General features: G+C 37.6%; 8 protein-coding genes across 8 annotated transcripts; 3 read left to right on the plus strand and 5 right to left on the minus strand.

Annotated features, from left to right (window-relative positions):
- The first annotated feature begins 2,035 nt into the window (after positions 1-2,035).
- RHIMIDRAFT_21562 (putative glutamate--tRNA ligase, cytoplasmic) lies at positions 2,036-4,721 on the plus strand. Its single transcript, XM_023607291.1, has 4 exons — positions 2,036-2,355; positions 2,413-2,533; positions 2,601-3,006; positions 3,058-4,721. The coding sequence occupies exons 1-4, from the start codon at positions 2,304-2,306 to the stop codon at positions 4,648-4,650; spliced, it is 2,172 nt and encodes a 723-aa protein (XP_023464930.1). The 5' UTR covers positions 2,036-2,303; the 3' UTR covers positions 4,651-4,721.
- An 82-nt stretch (positions 4,722-4,803) lies between these two features.
- RHIMIDRAFT_285272 (DnaJ-domain-containing protein) lies at positions 4,804-5,921 on the minus strand (the record flags this gene model as incomplete). The annotated part of the gene is made up of 2 exons (XM_023613258.1): positions 4,804-5,789; positions 5,840-5,921. 2 exons carry the CDS (start codon positions 5,919-5,921, stop codon positions 4,804-4,806), a joined length of 1,068 nt encoding a protein of 355 aa, XP_023464931.1.
- A 256-nt stretch (positions 5,922-6,177) lies between these two features.
- On the minus strand, positions 6,178-6,612 carry RHIMIDRAFT_257100 (40S ribosomal protein S23; the record flags this gene model as incomplete). The annotated part of the gene is made up of 1 exon (XM_023611249.1): positions 6,178-6,612. A coding segment is annotated over one exon (435 nt), but the record flags the coding sequence as incomplete, so codon positions are not given.
- A 1,209-nt stretch (positions 6,613-7,821) lies between these two features.
- Positions 7,822-8,716, minus strand: RHIMIDRAFT_204017 (UMP-CMP kinase; the record flags this gene model as incomplete). Its single annotated transcript, XM_023606726.1, has 4 exons — positions 7,822-7,902; positions 7,958-8,367; positions 8,421-8,492; positions 8,551-8,716. The coding sequence occupies 4 exons, from the start codon at positions 8,714-8,716 to the stop codon at positions 7,822-7,824; spliced, it is 729 nt and encodes a 242-aa protein (XP_023464933.1).
- A 3,343-nt stretch (positions 8,717-12,059) lies between these two features.
- RHIMIDRAFT_257114 (uncharacterized protein) lies at positions 12,060-13,012 on the plus strand. Its single transcript, XM_023611250.1, is given in 4 exon segments — positions 12,060-12,092; positions 12,157-12,167; positions 12,272-12,869; positions 12,884-13,012. The coding sequence occupies 1 exon segment, from the start codon at positions 12,390-12,392 to the stop codon at positions 12,624-12,626; it is 237 nt and encodes a 78-aa protein (XP_023464934.1). The 5' UTR covers positions 12,060-12,092; positions 12,157-12,167; positions 12,272-12,389; the 3' UTR covers positions 12,627-12,869; positions 12,884-13,012.
- Positions 12,668-13,049, minus strand: RHIMIDRAFT_21611 (uncharacterized protein). The gene has a single exon (XM_023607302.1). It carries the CDS (start codon positions 12,907-12,909, stop codon positions 12,709-12,711), a length of 201 nt encoding a protein of 66 aa, XP_023464935.1. The 5' UTR covers positions 12,910-13,049; the 3' UTR covers positions 12,668-12,708.
- A 1,249-nt stretch (positions 13,050-14,298) lies between these two features.
- Positions 14,299-16,660, plus strand: RHIMIDRAFT_238667 (uncharacterized protein; the record flags this gene model as incomplete). Its single annotated transcript, XM_023609012.1, has 7 exons — positions 14,299-14,415; positions 14,467-14,760; positions 14,809-14,979; positions 15,031-15,509; positions 15,569-15,649; positions 15,702-16,225; positions 16,278-16,660. The coding sequence occupies 7 exons, from the start codon at positions 14,299-14,301 to the stop codon at positions 16,658-16,660; spliced, it is 2,049 nt and encodes a 682-aa protein (XP_023464936.1).
- Positions 16,661-16,686: 26 nt separating this feature from the next.
- RHIMIDRAFT_238668 (uncharacterized protein) lies at positions 16,687-18,072 on the minus strand (the record flags this gene model as incomplete). Its single annotated transcript, XM_023609013.1, has 3 exons — positions 16,687-17,653; positions 17,705-17,974; positions 18,035-18,072. The coding sequence occupies 3 exons, from the start codon at positions 18,070-18,072 to the stop codon at positions 16,687-16,689; spliced, it is 1,275 nt and encodes a 424-aa protein (XP_023464937.1).
- Positions 18,073-18,656: the final 584 nt, after the last annotated feature.

An 18,656-nucleotide genomic window follows, 5' to 3' on the forward strand; every position in this document is an offset into this window, starting at 1 on the left:
AATCCAGAAGAAGGTGACTTTGACTTCTTGAAGAATTATACAAAAAGAAATCAAAAAAGGACAAAAGGGTTAAAAAAATCTTTTTTATATACAAAACATCAAGTCTGGTTTGATTGGCTATTGATAGCAAAGTAGACTGAAGATAAATTAATCTGGCCAATTAGATCCGAAATGTGTTATCTCTATACTGAATCTATCCGCGGAAACATTAAATAGCGCAACCATCCCTTAGAATGATAAGCTATCACGTGAGGTTAGCTCCCTATTTTATTTATATGCAATTTCTATCATCTTAATGTTGAATCTTATCTTATATTGACCCTGTCTTCATTTTCCCTTTTATAGTAAATTTCATCTCCCATGGCAACTCCTTGTCTTGAATACGCTATCTTATCAGCAAGCACCTATTTCCAAGGTTACTCTATTTTCTGCAGAGTATTAACACACACATGATTACACTAGTCTACAGCAAAGGTTCGCTTTAGAATTTTACTTTGGCGATAAGGTTAAAGGCTCTTCAGTTGTTACGCGTATATATGAGTCATTTACCGTGACCACAACACTAATTGACGGGTTTATATTCCCTCAGTATACACAGAGTCTTTTTTTTTTTCAATGTATAGTTTGTCTCAAGAGATGACTATAGAATATAATAGAAATTTACATTATTTCTATGCTTTCATACCCTAGCTAGAGCTTTATTCCCTGATATCAAAAGCCCCCTCCCTCAAAGAAAATTATAACCAAAAAGCTGTCAATGTATTTGGTCACGGCTGATTAATTATGCAGATAACATCACATAAACAACATTCATATTGTGATTACACGTTCTTTTTTGAAATGTCGTGCTTCCATATGCTAAATTTATGTACATATTCCTTATGCGGAGTTCTACAGTTGCTTGCTATAGCAAAGAAGGAAGAGATTTTTGGTATAGTAAAAGAATATCATATCTAGTTTTAATAAAAAGAACCATGTAGTTTTTCTTTAATAACGTAGCAAGTCGCACCATAAAGCAAAACAAAAATCGGAAAAAAGATGACTGCATTATTGTTGATTATCGTAAATCGAACTTGAAAAAGATATTCTTATACGTATACTCAATAATCATGACCAGCATTCTCTTGTTAACAAAATATTCCTATCGTTATTTACTACTGCTCATTCTTCATATAAAAAAAGCGAATGTTCTGGACTACCCACAGATGATAGCATATGCACAATGACGAACTTTTGGCTGGGCCATAAATGCATCACTCAGTGTCGTACTTCTACGTTTATATTAAAGAAGATACCACCCTTTGACGTAATATAATCAATATGTACTTCCTACACAACCCAAGATACTGTTACCATACCTACAACACTGATCGATGATATATGTAGTCTGTAGTAGTTGATAGCGCGTCATATGATATAATTCACTGAATGCAATTGGTTGATAGTATTTATTCTTCTATTGAAAGGTCTTTTTTGCCATGAATCATTTTCTTTTCATTTTTCAAACGACTAACGAATGTTTTCACATATAGGCAGTGCTGGTTATATGTATAACTTAGAAGAGAAGGAGAGTGTACATGTTGCAAACCTAGTCAAAAAACTGTCCCTGCCCACAAATAAGAAGCAACCAAGCATATACCAGAAACTATCAATACCCTTTTTAAGTTCAGGGTAAGATAATTGCTATAATTCCTTGAATCACAAAACACAGCCTTTTCTAACTTCAAAAAACCACTTGAAAAAAGTAGCTGCCGAGCTGTCAGCATTGAGCTTGAAAGGAGTTATCAGGATGAAGGAAATTTGCGCATTCTCTTCTCGCCAAAGTCAAAGAAAAAGAAAATTAAAAACGTAATGTGAAGCTGTCAGACTACAAAGTGGTTGTTGTGCTCAAACATATGGAGTTATGTTCAAACTGTTATTGATGTTGAGCTAGATAGCACTAGTAAATGATCAGGAGACACCTTCAGTAACTTCTTTCTCAGATATATCAATATGCAAATTAACTTAAAAAATCCGCCATTTAAAACCATAAGCCCTGTATTTGGTCTAGTACCCTTTCTCTTATCTTCAGTAGTACAATCTAATCATAATCTATTTGAGTCCATAACAACATATAAATAGACTCTTTCAAAATGCTCACAGCCGCCTTAAAATGGACAAGTGAAGAAACAGGTGTCAAAGGGACAGTTTATGACTCAGATAAAAGTCAGAATGTCTAAAGGGGCAACATGAGTCAAAAGCAAGTCACTATCCTTCTATAAATATTTTTTTCAGGTCAGAAAAGAAAAATAATCCTTTTGAATATGAGCCCTATTCAACTTGTTGTTGCTGCTAAAGCATCCCCTTTTAGCTATGGTAAAAAATGAGTGCATATATAAAAAAAAGCAGGTGACTTAATGTCTATGTGTGTAGGCGTACTTGCTGTAGCAAGCTATATCAACTCTGTTAAAGAAGGATCAGTCAATGTCGAATTGCGTGATGTAAAGAACCTTGAAGGTGCTTCAAAGCCTGCTGCCTCTATCAGCTATAACGGGTAAGCAAAAAGAAAGAAAATCCGGTTATTGTACATGTATCTCATTCTCTTTTTCTTGGGGATAAAGTGAAACCTATGACACAACTAACGCTATTATCCGTCTTTTGACTCGTCTTCACCCCGAAGCAGGTTTGTACGATGTAAAAGATGCCCTGACCTGCACCCTGATCGACCAATGGCTCGATGTCGTCGAATCTGAGTTATCCACCACTGATTTCAAGGCCCTGGATGTCAGCTACAAAAAGCTCAACAAGCATTTGACACTTCGCTCCTACATCATTGGTTACAAGGTTACTGCAGCTGATTTCGCTGTGTGGGGCGCTTTACGTGCCTCTCCTGTCTTTGCTCGTATCATCAAGACCAAGAAAGAGACGCTTGGAGCCTATCTTGTTCGCTGGTATGAACACATTTTATCATTTGATGCTGCTGAATATGCCTTAACCGCTGTTCAAAAGCAAGATAAATCTAGCAAGGTAAGCATGTCTATTTACGATAAATAGGATTGATATTTACTCTTTGTGTAGAACAAAGCTGCCGATCAAGGCAAATTCGATATTGGTCTCACTGAGGCCGAAATGGGTAAAGTTTGCACTCGTTTCCCTCCTGAGCCTTCTGGTTACCTTCATATTGGTCACGCTAAGGCCGCCTTACTCAACCAATACTTTGCCGAGACATACAAAGGAAAATTGATCATTCGTTTTGATGATACCAACCCTAGCAAAGAAAAGACAGAATTTGAGGAATCAATCAAGGAGGATTTGGCGCTGATCGGCGTTGACTCATCTGTTGTCACTCACACTTCCGACTATTTTGATCAAATGTACGAAATGGCAGTAAAGATGATCAAGGAAGGAAAGGCTTACTGTGATGACACTGACCAAGCAACCATGCGTGAACAACGTACTGCTCGCATTCCTTCCAAATGCCGTGATAACTCAATTGATGAAAACTTGCGTCGATTCGAAGAGATGAGAAAGGGCTCTGAGGAAGGTCAAAAGAACTGCTTGCGTGCAAAGATTGACTATGCCAGTCCTAATGGTACCATGCGTGATCCTGTGATCTATCGTTGTAACTTGACACCTCACCACTACACCGGTGATAAATGGAAGATCTATCCTACCTATGACTTTGCCTGTCCTGTTGTTGACGCTATCGAAGGTGTCACTCACGCTTTGAGAACGAACGAATACCGTGATCGTAACGTTCAGTATGAATGGATGCTCAACGCCCTTGGCCTCCGTCACGTCAAGATCTGGGACTTTAGCCGAATCAACTTTGTGTACACTCTCTTGTCCAAGAGAAAGCTCGCTTGGTTTGTCGATCAAGGCCTCGTCTCTGGCTGGGATGATCCTCGTTTCCCTACCGTTCGTGGTATCCGCCGTCGTGGTATGACTATTGAAGCCCTGAAGCAGTACATTCTCATGCAAGGCGCCTCTCAAAACACCTTGATGCTTGAGTGGGACAAACTCTGGGCCTTAAACAAGAAGGTCATTGACCCTATTGCCCCACGATATACCTCTGTTCTCAAAGAAGGTGTTGTCGTCTGTCATGTTAAGGACGCACCTGTTGAAGTCAAGGAAGTTCTCGTTCACAAGAAGAATCCCAGCCTGGGCAAGAAGAAGACACACTATGGTCCCAAGATCTACCTGGACCAAGATGATGCCAAGACTTTGGAAGAAGGTGAAGAAATCACTCTTATGGATTGGGGAAATGTCTTTGTTCGCAAGGTAACCAAGAATGACCAAGGTCTGGCCACAGATGTTGAGTTGGAACTTCACCTTGAAGGTGATTTCAAAAAGACCAAGAAAAAGCTCACTTGGTTGGCTGCTGATGAAGACGCTACAGATGCTCTCTTGGTTGATTACGACTACTTGATTACAAAGAAGAAGGTTGAAGAAGGCGATGATGTCAAGGATCTTGTTACACCTCAAAGTGAATTTAAATACCCTGTCTTAGCGGATGGAAATATTAAACAACTAAAGAAGGGTGATATTATCCAATTCGAGCGTAAAGGATATTTCATCTTGGACTCCGTTGCCACTGCTACTGAACCTGCTCACTTTATCCGTATCCCTGATGGCAAAGCTGCTTCCATGGCATCCAAAGCCAACAATTAAAACGAATGATGTAATATAATAAAAAGTACAAAATTTTTGTATAAAAGGAAAATAAGAAAAAGAAAAAAGTTTATATAATATCAAAATATATACATGTGTGTTTAAAAGGCTCGCATGAAGTATACAAAAATACATTATAGACAGAAGCTACGTTTAACCAAGAATCTGTTTCAATTGCTGCTTTTGATCATCCGATAAGGAAGTGGGGAATTTGACTTCATATGTAATTATTAAGTCACCCTTTTTGCCTGTCTTTGAATTTGGCATGCCTTCACCTGCAACGCGAGATTCTTGTCCAGGTTGAACAACTGATTTGGTGTTATTAACGCTCAACGTACGATCGTCCAAAGTCTTGATCTTCTTTTGGAAACCGGTCAAAGCCTCGACTAGAGTCAGTTGTATTGTCATGCGCAAATTGTCTCCTTCTCGTTTAAATACAGGATGAGGCTTTTCTTCCAAGACAAACTCGATATCTTGTGTTGTGCCATTCTCAAGTTCATCTCCTTCGCCTGGGAATCTGATCTTTGTACCTGCTTTCCAGCCCGGCTTGACATTGATCGTCAGGATCTTATCTGTTTGAACGGGTCGACCTGTTGCTCCATCGCGTAATTTACGTGTTACTTTTAATCGCTTTGTGCATCCCTTGTAGAGATCTTCTAATGATACAGGGAAAGGACGCTTGATAGCCGGTGGTTTTTCTGGTTCTTGAGCTTGCTGTTGTTGCTGTCTGAAGCCACTGCGACGGAAACCGCCGCCCATGCCGGGCATACCACCTGTGCCAAATGAAAATCCACCAGGCATACCACCCATACCGCCAAAGCCTTCATCCATGCCTCCACCACCAAAGGAAGCAAAAAAGTGTTTGAATATGTCTTCAGCATCGGACGGGCGGAAACCTCCACCGGGCCCACCGCTCGTCGAGAAGTGGAACGTTCCACCAGGGAAACCGCCAAATCCGCCAGCACCTCCATCAGCGCCCGGTGGTGGTGCACCACCTTTGAGACCTTCTTCACCATATTGATCAAAGATGGCACGCTTATTTTTATCACTTAGTACTTCATAAGCTTCACCAATTTCTTGAAATTTAGCATGTGCAACATCAGCTTTGTCTTTATTTCTATCAGGATGCCATTTTAAGGCTATAAAGTAGTTAATAATACGCTTATTTTAATGGTATATATATACTTGCCTAATTTACGGTATGCTTTCTTTATTGTTTCATCATCTGCATCTCTTGGAACGCCAAGGATTGCATAATAGTCTTTACCCATCTTCTAAAGTAGTTTATATCAAAAAAGGGAGAAAGAGAAATAGAATTACGAAAAAGTGAAGGCATATTATATATATGCAAAATGATAAAGTTCCACAGCATTCGATATGTTTTAAGCCAATGAAATGATGTAAAATCAAATAAATCTCAACTCCGTTAAAAATAGCTTGTCGAAGTTGCTGGAAAAGAGTCTTACACTTTTGTACACAGCAAAATTACTCTTTTATACAAATAATAATAAACACAAGGATGATATCTTAAGATCTGGGCTTTTCCTTCTTTTCCTTGTACAAAGCAAGGAGGGAGACACCAGCGACCTTGACAATCTTGAAACGGACACCAGGAATATCACCAACAGCACGACCCTTACGACCGAAACCGGCAATCAAAACTTCGTCGTTTTCGTCAACATAGTTCAAACAACCGTCATTGGGGACGAAGGCAGTGACCTTCTTACCGTTCTTGATGAGTTGAACACGGACACACTTACGAATGGCAGAGTTAGGTTGCTTGGCTTCGACACCAATCTTTTCGAGAACGATACCCTTGGCGTGAGAAGAACCACCGAAAGGAGATGAGCGGTAGGCGGTTCCAAGGGCTCTCTTTTTGTATTGTTTGTCGGCCCAACGTTGATCACGGCGGTGAATACGAAGCTTACGAGCAGCGTTCAAACCTCTAGGTTGTCCCTTACCTAAGTGTGCATGTATATAATCAGCAAATTGTGTCTTAATTTCCAGAACAGCATGAGTTTGTTCTATACTAAAATTTAAGGGAGGGGAGAGGTGTTTTCATTTGTTGATGTAGAGATGTGAGCATTTCAATGATCTTCACTACGCACATGTATTACTCAGTTTGTAATATCCAATATTTCCCATCCATCTATTATATATCCATACATTTCCACTGTCTAATCCAAAAGCTCCTTTTTCCTCCCTGTCTTTCTAGTATATACAACATGCTTTCTGATAACTATGTAGTCTAGCCCTTACCCATTATAGCGAGATATTTTCAAAAGAAGATTATCAGAGAGGACGGGGTTGGCCTTGTCATCGAACAATAGGGCAGGAGCAAAGGGTGGGCAAAGCAGTGGGAGGATCGATTGAATGTCCGACCCGGAAATTCTGCCATGGCAGCTCGATGTAGAGGTTGATTTTTGATTTTAAAACAAGAACTTATGATAACGAAGTAAATTTATGCTCTTAAAGCTCTAATATTAAAGACTACTTCTTGATGAGCATCAATGGACAATAACGACTGAACACCATTGTATTTCAAAAAATATCTTTTGGTAAAATATGCCCTATGGATATGATCAGCCAGAAGCACATACTTGCAGACCTTGAGAGAACCAAGGGAAAGAATATCGAAATAAGTCCTTGCTTTAATTTTGTAATGCATCTGATTGATCCTTGTGGCAAATGAGTACCACAATTTCTTTTAGCAAATATAGAGATAAGCTATTCTCAAAAGAAAGATATCATGTAATAAAAAAGGACAAGAAAAAAAAAAGAAGACAGCGTAGCATCCTATGCTTCACTAGTGATAAAGAAACAAGTGTATGCTCTTCTATCAGACGTCACAGGTATTATAGAGCTAGGCATGCGAGCTATACACACAATTGAATGCCAAACTTCCATACATACCTTTATTGCTTTCCCAATTCAGTCAACAAAGCAAAAACTAGCGATCAGTGAACAAGAAGTAGTAAAGAACGTGAATGGTATTTTCATAACTGTAGAGATATAATATATCTGCTATAGCAAATATCCCCCAGTTCAAAATGACGACCAGTCAATAAATTTAAAGTCTTTTCTAACTTAAAGCGGAAAATTTGACGCCGGATCAGCAGCTGTTTAATGTTATGTTCTGAGATGTCTATCTAATATTTCTTTATTGTATGTCTATTTATTTTCATTGAATAATTCGTCAAAGATGCTCTTTACATTTTCATATACTTTCTCAACAGGTTGATCACAGTGAACCTATATGCATACATAATTAGTATATAGAATTACACTCTATAGAGTCTACCAGTACCTTTTTAACCTTGTCCTGTTTGGCATATTCATCAATGACTGGCATACTAGTTTCAATAAAAGTAACAAAGCGCTTCCTGATAGATTCAATGTTATCATCTACACGTCCAGAACTTTCTCCTCTCTTTAATAATCTCTTCAACATAACTTCCTCAGGGCACTCAAAGTAAAGCACCAGCTTGGAAGGCACGACAACTTCTTCAAACTTGATTGCCTGATCCATTTTACGAGGGAAGCCATCAATCAAGAATCGGGTTCCTTGACCATTGGCTATAGCTTCCTTCATTGCTTGTTCCAAAAGGGCAATAGTTACTTCCATAGGAACAATTAAGCCTTCTTTGATATAGTTATTGATCATCTCTCCATATTTAGATCCTTCACGCTTTTGTTCAGCACGTAATAAATCACCAGCTATAGTTGACGTCGTTACACTATGTTACAATTGTTACAATTATTATAATTACCTGACAGATGAACAAAGCCATAATCTTTCTTCAAATTGTCGCATTGGGTTCCTTTGCCTGCACCAGGTCCACCTTTCGAGAGCATGAGTTATGGGTATACATTTGTATGCATAAAGCAATAGTTACTTACCCAACACAAAGACAACAGTGACCTCATCAGGTTTAAATGCGGGTATAGGCTTTGTCTCCAAGTCTCTCTTGGCCAGCTTGTCTTGCAGTTTTTGTTCTTTCAAAGCTTCTTCTTGTTCAACTGCAGCTACATTCTTTTTTCTTGGTAATGCTATTCGTTCAGACATGGGGATTTAATACATGACAGTCTATAGTATATAATACCTACATTGACCCTCTCTTGATTTAACAAGAGTATAATAAGCCGCAAAGCCCATGGAAGCAACAGCAAGCATGGCAGGAACACTTGGAGCATTTCCAGCTTTATTGCTACTTCCAGCTGTAGAGTACAAGCGCTGCTTGATATTTGAAGAAGTGACTAAACGGCTGTTTCTAAGAAATGCAGTACGGAACATTTGAACAATAAAAACCCCTTAAAAAATACCTTCTCCAACTTTTTTTTTTTTATTTGTCTGAGATTAAATATGAAAAGCAGTAATGGTGTTTTCAAGACAGATCGTCAAGTCTGACGTGCTTAATGTGGTAAACCATCAGATTACAGCATATATCTTACTCTCTATCTGTTTATTATGTATCATATTAGAATATTAACAGCATTGGATATGAATGGCAGCCATGAATTCTCTCTCTTATAAAGCTCTCATTCAAGTCGTAGTTCTATGATATTCATTTCTATTCTTGCGATCGACTTAACTGTCTTTTGTAAATGTAAAGTTGAACACAACACTATTTATTAATACAGTCACATCTAACTACCAGCACAAAATGGTCAAACAAGAAAAGAAAATATTCATCCACAAGATCAATATCTGTGTGAAATATGTGAAGCACGCTTCTATGCCAGTGACAAAAAAAAAATCAGACTTATTAGTACGGCTGAAAATAACGACAATGGATATATTTCTACTTACTATTTTCATTCACAACTAGCTCTTGTATTTTTATACGCAGTTGTTTTTAGAATATATTTAAAGGATGACAGTGATTTTGTTTGTGATTTTTATGGTGATAAAATTCGCAAATTCAAACTACTTAAGAAACGCCCTAACCAAAAACACCGCTTTACACAGATCAGCTTATTAGATAACAACAGTCAAAAGTTAAAGTTAGACCTCACTCTGGAAAAAGACTGCGAGGTTGCCTTTTATGATTGTGATTTGGAGCTCCAGGGAATATAAGCTACTTCTTTCATAACAGGACTTGGATTAGAACATGTGGATATGGGGTTAACTAATGGGAAAAAGCTCCACTACGTAGTCAGCTGAGATGCTCAAGAACTTCTCTGATATCAGTTAAGATAAATACTCTGTTGTATACCGCTCCTCAACCATTAAAATAGCCAATAATTCGACTGAATTCTCGGATATAAATTTGAACAGTTAGCTCCAGCAGAGAAAGCATCCAGATTTGCTTTCAGCATGGGACCATTTGCTATTTACAGCGCGAACTCGGATAAGCAAGCCAGACGCAGTCTCAGTATCGTTTCAGAGTTAAAAATTCAAAGCCTTATAAAGAACACAAGCACGACTAAAAACATTAATAATTATCGACAGTTGATGTCCGCATTTTTCCGTCTTTCATATTTTATTTGGTCAAGTAAATTTCAATATCTGTCACTACAGTGTTTAATCAAAAAAAGCAAATTTATAAATCACTCTGCTTTAGTTTGATGCACACAATCTTGAATGAATCTCTTTTCTTATTTACATCATGTCTCTATCGTGCTTATTAACCTGAATTTACTTTTAAATAGAGTAAATAGATCGATTTGATTATGTTTTGCAATAATGAATATTTATTCACAATTTTGAATAGTGATAGGCATTAAACACGTCTTAAGGGTAATCTTGTCTCTCTCTCTCTCTCTTCTTTTTTTCTCATTATTCTTTACCAGTTTGCTACTATGTTATCTCCATATAAGGCTTATTTCTATCCTTTTCCTGCATTCATGTATTTGTGTATTCATGTATTCATATTATTTTTTCATAGTTATAAAAACTCCTTTCTCGTCATTCAATCAATTGCATATTTGATAATACCTCTCATTCATGATACACGAGCATCCATGACAATAGGGGGCTATATAAAGTATGCCGCGTACCTTAGCAACCCATCTTGTTTCGAGCGCCATTTGAAATAGTTTATGCAGACTTAGAAGATCCATTGCTTTACTATAAAAATGAACGGATAGTCATTAGATCTACCTCAATCACAATCGTCGTCAATGCTAGTCTACATTTCACAAGCAGAAGGGAAAAAGATAAGGATATAACAGCAGGGGAATAGAGGATAAGCATTTTATCTTTTACCCTTTTTTTCATGTGTACTATAAAAAAAAAAATAAAAGCATTACACACTCTTATGCTTTCCTAAGCCAGTTATATTCATGTTTGATAAACAAGTTTAATACATGTTGATTGCAAAGGTCACGATCTGGTTTGCATTTGATTCTTTTTAGCAAATGCCAGAAAAAGGGAATTATATGATGCACAAATCTGCCATCAAAAATAATAATGGCATCCTTTAACATTTTTTATGAAATCTCCCTATTTCTTTAAATAGTGAGCCATTGATCTATATATGATTATTACAGAACAACCTCTTTTACTTCCTCTCTCTCTCTCTCTCTCTCTCTCTCTCTCTCTCTCTCTCTCTCTTTCTCTCTTTTTATTTCTTAGACGTACTACTTATCAGCATACACCAAAAAGGTATATGATAAACAAACAAAGGGTAACGACTAGATCCTTTGGATAAGTACTACGCATGTTCCACAACATCGTCAGCCTAATGCTCTTTGAGAAAAGCCCTTTGTTTATCACCAGCTGCGTTGTTAAAGATGCTGCCCTCTTCCAACCTTTTCCCTTGTACATTTGATGCTCGCTTTACTTTTTTACTCATTCTTAAAGAAATCAACTAGAAAAATAGTAAAACCGCGTATTGGAAATAAGAAAAATGAAGCAATCATAATAAAAAAAAAATTAAGTATGTGTGTGAGGTTAGTCTTATGTAAACAAGCGGCCATATAAAAGAAAAGGAGGTGTGAAAAAATCATGCAAAAAAAGGGTAGGAGGCGTTCGGATGTGCTCTAATATGGATAAGATAGAAAATGAGTTATTTATTTGTTCATGCATTGCTAGAAAAAGATAAATTGAGAAAAAGGAGAAATGAGTCATTTATTTTCAGCCTAAATAATATGATTCACGTAAACAAAAAGCTATAAAAGAGGCCATCATTCTTGTCCTTTTTTTTTTTTTTCTTCATTCTTTATCTCTTCTAAATATTCCCCTATGGTTCTATTATTTCCTATGTTGAAAAAGGTACAATATCATTTTGGGGGTGATCTCAAAGGACATATAAATAATGCCATCGTTTAGAAAATTCACTTTTGCTGGCTCTATTTCATGGTTCCTGATGTATTTTACTCTATCATAATGGCCTCTCACGGCGTGAAGCCTTAAAGAAATCTCTGCTACTCGCTAATGCTCAAAATGCCTACTCATGCTCAAAAAATGCTTGCTACTGCTCATCAATACACTCAAATAACTAAATAATCAAACAAATACTCAAACACTCAAACACTCAAACACTCAAACACTCAAACACTCAAATACTCAAATACTCAAATACTCAAACACTCAAACACTCAAACACTCAAACAAATGCCCAAATATCTAAAAACGCTTATCAAACGCTTATCAAATCTCTAGAAAGACCAGTGAGCGCCTGCTCATGCTTATTAATACCTACAAATGATCATCAGTGCCTGAAAATGCTAGTGAATGCCTGTCCCATGCTTATCAACGTCGGAAAGCCCCTAAAGAATCTTGCTCATGTCTATCAATGTCTGCTGCTAATGAATACTGCTTTGGAGTAACTACATATTTAAGTCCTGAAGCCATAAGAAACATAATCAATTTACTTTGCCACTATTTGCCAAGCTCTATCAAGCTCTACTACAAGAAAGGAAAAAGTATAAAAAAACAAAACAAAACAAAAGTTAACCAGGTAGGTCGCTGCTTCTCTATGCTGGATCACCCCGAGATGCTCCTATTGTTATGGCTCTGCCTCTACAGCTGATGAATGGCCCGTAAATTCTCCCTACTACTGAGCTCGATACTTTCAATGTTCCAACATTCCAATGTCCCAATGTTTCAATGTTTCAAGGTTTCAAGGTTTCAATGTCCTTGCTGCGCGCACTGTCCGTAGTGTTTTCGAAAAGCTTCGTCCTAGGTACTTTGGTGCACTCTTCGTACGTTGAAGCTCCCCTTTCCTGAGTTTCCCGTGGTTGTTTTTTGAGTCTTGAGTCTTGAGCCTTGGGTCTTGTGTCTTGAGACTTGAGACTTGAGTACTTTTTATTCATGGAGGGTTTACACCGTGTAGTCTTCTGGCATGCAGTCTATGGTTCTAGTCATCTTGGGTTTGAAAGCTGGTGATAATGTGGCCTTCTGGACTTATGGAAAGAAAGGAAAAAAAAAAAAGAAATCCCTACTTGCTCTCTAAACTTGGCTATCAAAAGAAAAACCTCTACTTATTCAAAAACTCTCTCTCTCTCCTTGCTTCTAAAATGACTTGGAAATCAAACTATTGCTCACTTTAATAAAAACTTCATTTTGTTACTCCCACACTTGACTTTTTCTTCTTTAATCCTTAACAAAATGACTACTTTCGTATTCACTTGGCGTGCTTTTAAATGTATATGTTTGACTCAAGAAGAAAGAAAAGGAATTTTTTTTCAGTGCAGTTACTTGACATTCTTATTTTATCTCTGACCTGCGTGAATTTAGGTCAGCAATTCTTTAGTTCTGTATGCTCTAATTTTTAAGTGGGTTAATGGTTTGCCCAAAGAGGATAGGCATAAAGTTGGAGGGAGTGGGTGGCGGGCATCATTAACTATATGTCAAAAAATTCAAATGGACGGCCGTCCGATAAGCTTTGATGTTGATCGCAGTATTAGAAACAAAGAATGTCCAAGTTTTCTCATCCAGCCTTTCACCAAGGATATGGTGTAGACAGGTGCCTTGCAATTGCTCAAGCTGTTTGTTCTCAGGGTTTGCAAGCAAAGTAATAGCTAAACAATACTCCATCCTTGGTTGGATAAATGGTTGGCAGATGCGACAGGGAAATAGCTGTGAAAACCCAGAGAATTGGCTCTTACGACTGAAGAGATATTCATGGTAGATTTAGTTGTCTTAGCTCCATGTTTGATCGGTGAGTATAATCGTCTGTTTCGAAAGTAATGCCTAGTATAGGGAAGTGTATCATTGGCATGAATCAGTGTATTGTAGAGGTGAAAGGATTCAGTAAGGAAGGAGTCTTGTACGATGCATGTATAGGAAGTTCCAAAGGTAACCATAGAGGACCACTATTGATATTCACAGTATTAAAGGAGATTTTGAGAGCGGTATTGCTAATTTAAAGAAGTTAGTTCATGATATGACTCCAGAGGAGCTCAGGCTCAATGTTAAAACTAGATGGAAACACGTAAAGAGCTATGTCTGTGGTCGTACGCCAAGTTATCGAGTCTAACAAGCATTTACCTTTTTTGTGCCGTTTGTTCCCATTGTAGTAAAGAAAGAAATAAGTTCTGAGCATAATAGTATTGAAAGCTCGCAGCAAGTCAAGAAGTATGTTAACTTGCCACATTAAAGTTGGATTTAATGCAAAGAGGAGTTTGAGTGAGGAACACGAAAATGTATCCATATTTTTTAATTTTTTTTTGACAGCAAATTTTCGTGTTTTATTTTACTAAATGAATTCGTGGTTAAATAGTAGTGAGAATGTTGTCGACGAGATAAAATCTACGCCTTCAACTTCAAAAATAACAAGTTTATCAAAACCAAAGAAAACGATTGAAATGAAAGACGAGGTATTATTATTATTTATTCTTTCTTTTCTTCATGCTGACTTTTTAAAAAAGAATGGCAAAGGCAAAGGCAAAGAAGTCATTTCACAATTAAATAGCTATGAAGAGTCTGCTTCAGATGATAGTATGGATCTAGATACAGATCCATTAGTTTGGGAACAAGCAGCAAAGATTATGGAAACAGTAGAAAAAGATCATTTAGAAAAAGAGTTAAAGTCACTTAGTATGGAAGATAAACCAAGTCTAAAAAGAAAACAACCACATGTGGACGGAGAGGATCTATTCACAAGAGAAGCAGTAAAAAACTGGCAGCCACCACGGTTAAGGGCATGGCATGCACGTCATACGGTACATTGAAATGTAGATTATATTATACAAATACTAACCTACGTATAGAGCCCTGAAACCTATTACTTTAGACTGGTCGTTCCTGGTCAACTGCAACACAATGGATCATGGAGCAAGGAAGAAAAGAAGCGATTCATGGAAAGATATCAAGAATGGATAGATAAGGGGATTAGAATAGGTACCATGTGGGGTATATTCAGTAAGGCTTTCCCTCATAGAGTAAGTGTATATATACTATATTTCAAATGAAGAGTTGTTTATTATCTTTAGGTTGGTTATCAATGTATGTCATACTATCGCTCCCTTGTTAAAAAAGGAATACTAAAAGATGAAAACTATACGATTGTGGATGGAAAGCTAAAGGGTTCCAGTAACCGTTTTGGAGCACCTTCTATTTCAAATTACAGTCTTGATCCTGAATGGGAAACAGAAGAAGTCAAACAGATTGAAAGACAAGTGGACGAATGGATTAAGGAGTTTCATGGAGGATCAGTTATCAAGCAACCTACAGCTGTTCGACGGAAACCCGCTACAGCAGCTTCGACTACTGCTGCTAGGCCCAGAAATCAAAAATCAAGAATATCAGATATGATCACAAAAATGCCTCAGAAGCAGTTAAGGGGCGAGAATGATGATGATGATGATGATGGCTTTGTGGATAATGGTGATGCAGAGGTGGCTCACCTACAAGAACGGGATTGGGATAAAGAGTGGAAAGAGCGACTGGAAGCATACAAGAATTTCTTAACGTAAGCTCCTCAACAGAATGTAACCTAAAGAATCGCAATAGAACTAACTTTTTATGCAGTCCATATCTCGATAAAGAAAAAAGACATCAGTACTGGCAGGCCAAGCAAGAATGGCGTCGAGGGCTTCTGACAACAGAAATGTAAACACGCATGTTGTATGTATACAGCCATCCTTATCTTCTCTTCATATAGGCTTATGCAAAAAAGCATGATACAAAAAACTCCTAGTACGCTTCCATCAACAGAGACAGCTAACGGAGCAAAGGTAGTACAGTCAACACTATCAAGGTTCTTCACTGGTGTCAAGAAGCGAAAGGTTGATACACCTGACGAACTCATTTCATTTGTACGTATTCCTAATGAATTGTTCAGTGGTGTCAAGCAAATACAACCATTATCCAAACGAATCGTACGGGATGCAACAAAAAGTCATTATTTCGAGCTAGACAGCATGCATGAATGTTCACCTATATTAGACTTGATACTGGAGCCAAACTTAGAAATATCAAATATGTCAAGACTAGAGGGTATCTTGGTTGATCCACCATGGGAATTTTACGTTGCAGATGGACGAAACGATGGTTTGTGTTCATGGAATATTACTGATTTCCAAAAACTAATGGAGAAGGTGATCACGCATATGTCTGCGGGACTTGTCTTTGTTTGGACACACAAATTGATTCAGGCTGATGTAGTTAGAATGATGTATACTATAGGTAAGGAGAGGCAGAGCTCAGGTTCTGTAAATAGATATTAACTTCAATATAGATTGTAAATATGTTGAGAATCTGGTTTGGTTCAAAAAATCTGTCAATAATGTACATTTGGATAATCCAAGCCCATACATTAGTTCAACAAAAGAGATTCTGTTGATTTTTAAAAAGGGCGATGGATTCGAATTGAGACATCAACGATCACCTGATGTCATCATTGACTTTGAGATACCTACCGAACAATGGATTGACGATGAATATACTGAACCAAAGCCTTCAGGCGTGTATGATATGATTGAAATCCTGCTTCCGAAAGCAGGATTTGATGACAAGTTGAAGAGGGGAAGGCTTTTAGAACTCTGGGCCAAGAGGAATTCTCCTCGAAGAGAAGGCTGGATCATGTTTCATGAGAATAAAAAGCATAGAAATATTGAATAAAAAAAATATAAAAAAAACAGGTTTTATTAATAGTCATAATCTTCAGACAAACAGTCGTCTTCCATATAAAAGCTAGGCATAATGCGAGTTGCCTTCTCAAGGTACCATTCACCATTGCTCAATTTACAAAGCGTCACACGAGCGACCATTCCTAAAACTAGGTTGTCGATGATCTTCTTCTCAAATATAATGTCATAGCTCTCTTTATTGTCGTCATAGTTCGTGAAAGTAACTTTAAAAAAAGCGTCTGGTTGAGCATCAGCTGGAATAGGCGGTATAGATGTCACTTTGGCAAGCACAAAACTCAACGTTTTCAGTACATGCACGCCTTTGATATCACCCATCTGTGAGCGGACGATGTTGGTTGCTTCCTCCGTAGTCATACCAACGGCTTCGTCCAAAAATTCACTAAACATCTTCATCGTCTTTGCTGATGCATCCTTCATCCAGGACATGTCCATCGAAATCGATTCGTCGCCAAAGACGATAGCACATGCGCGGTTAAGCTTGCCAGGCATATCCACGCTCAGTTTCTTACACTTGGGTAGCTCTACCTTAGCCTGACTGACGATCGCACGGGCCTTAGCGATATCATCAGCATATTCAGGGGCAACGTTTCTGATTTGAAGGTATCTCAGGAAAGCATCGATGATGTTGGGAGTATCAATAAAGTTTTGCATTGCGATAAATCGATTTTCGCGAATAAATGTGTTTCCTAAATAAACTTGAGCAACTTCACTAAAACTGACTTCAACGCCTTCCTCCAGCTCATCAGGTACAGTGTCAATTGCTAATTTGGCTGCTTTGAAATCCATTTCGCCATCTTCATCTACGTCAGCAGCAGTAGTTCCACCCAAGAACATGTTTTGACCAGTAATGATCCCACCGAACTTCAGATAGTTTGCAAAGATTTCATTCTTCTCTTCAGTAAACTTGTGGTTTCTACGATATTTCCAAATGGCATATTCTACTCTTTGTGATAAAGGAAGTGTACTAGTAAAATAATGAATACGAAGTCTCTTTGTTTTTGTTTGTTTTCGTTACGGGTCAAATGGGTTATCAATGAGATCTTCTTGGTATTTTTCAACATAGTCGTCAGGTAGTTCGCTACCTGCTTCTGGTAATTTGGATTTGCTCTTTTTCTTCTTCTTCTTTTTCTTTTGTTGTTCAGCTGCTTGTCTATTCTGCTGTGTAAGACTGACAGGGGTTGACAAGTCCTTGGGCATTTCAGATGTCTCTTCAGGTGATTCTTCATTTTCAATTACAGTTTCTTCTTCCTCTTCAACTTCGTCTAGTTCCTCCAATACTTGATCCCTATACAACAGAAATAAGTCAAGAGAATATATAGATAACAATATAATCTTCTCTCTTTACACGAAATCTCGTCTTTGTTCTTCTGTGAGATTGTCCATATTTTGAATAAATAAATAAAAATAGACGCGTATTGTTTTTAGGGACTTGAATACAGCCTGATCCAGCCACGAATGGACGCATTTTAAAATTGAACTGTTAAATTAATGGTTTACTTATAGGACTCAATGCAGTAATGCTCAACCAATGCATGCTTGTTTAATTGATAAAATACAATGTGTGGTAAAAGATAAAATAGACAAAAAGACTGTGAGAAAAAGATGTATACGTGATAAACTATTCAACATTGAGCATATGTATCATCTTGATACAACGGCACATATGAATCATTGAAAAGCGTTGATTATATCAGCTTACGGTTAATTTGACCCCCTTTTTTTTGGAGAAATAAAATTTCATTAAAGCGTACTGAGGAACGAATTGTGCACTAAAACTAATCTAGCTCCAGACGTTCACTAAGTTGGAACAATCATGTTGAACTTCTTAATGCTCATCACCAGATTGTGTAACAATTTCATGTTCTTTTGTGAACGGCTTAGCTTCAACTTCAAAGGGAACAGCTGGTGATATAGATTTGCATTGTTTTTTGAAGGCCTATCTCTTTTACAATTAGCAGCTACGTGGC

Source organism: Rhizopus microsporus (assembly GCF_002708625.1).
Source record: "Rhizopus microsporus ATCC 52813 unplaced genomic scaffold scaffold_11, whole genome shotgun sequence".
Taxonomy (NCBI): Eukaryota; Fungi; Mucoromycota; class Mucoromycetes; order Mucorales; family Rhizopodaceae; genus Rhizopus; species Rhizopus microsporus.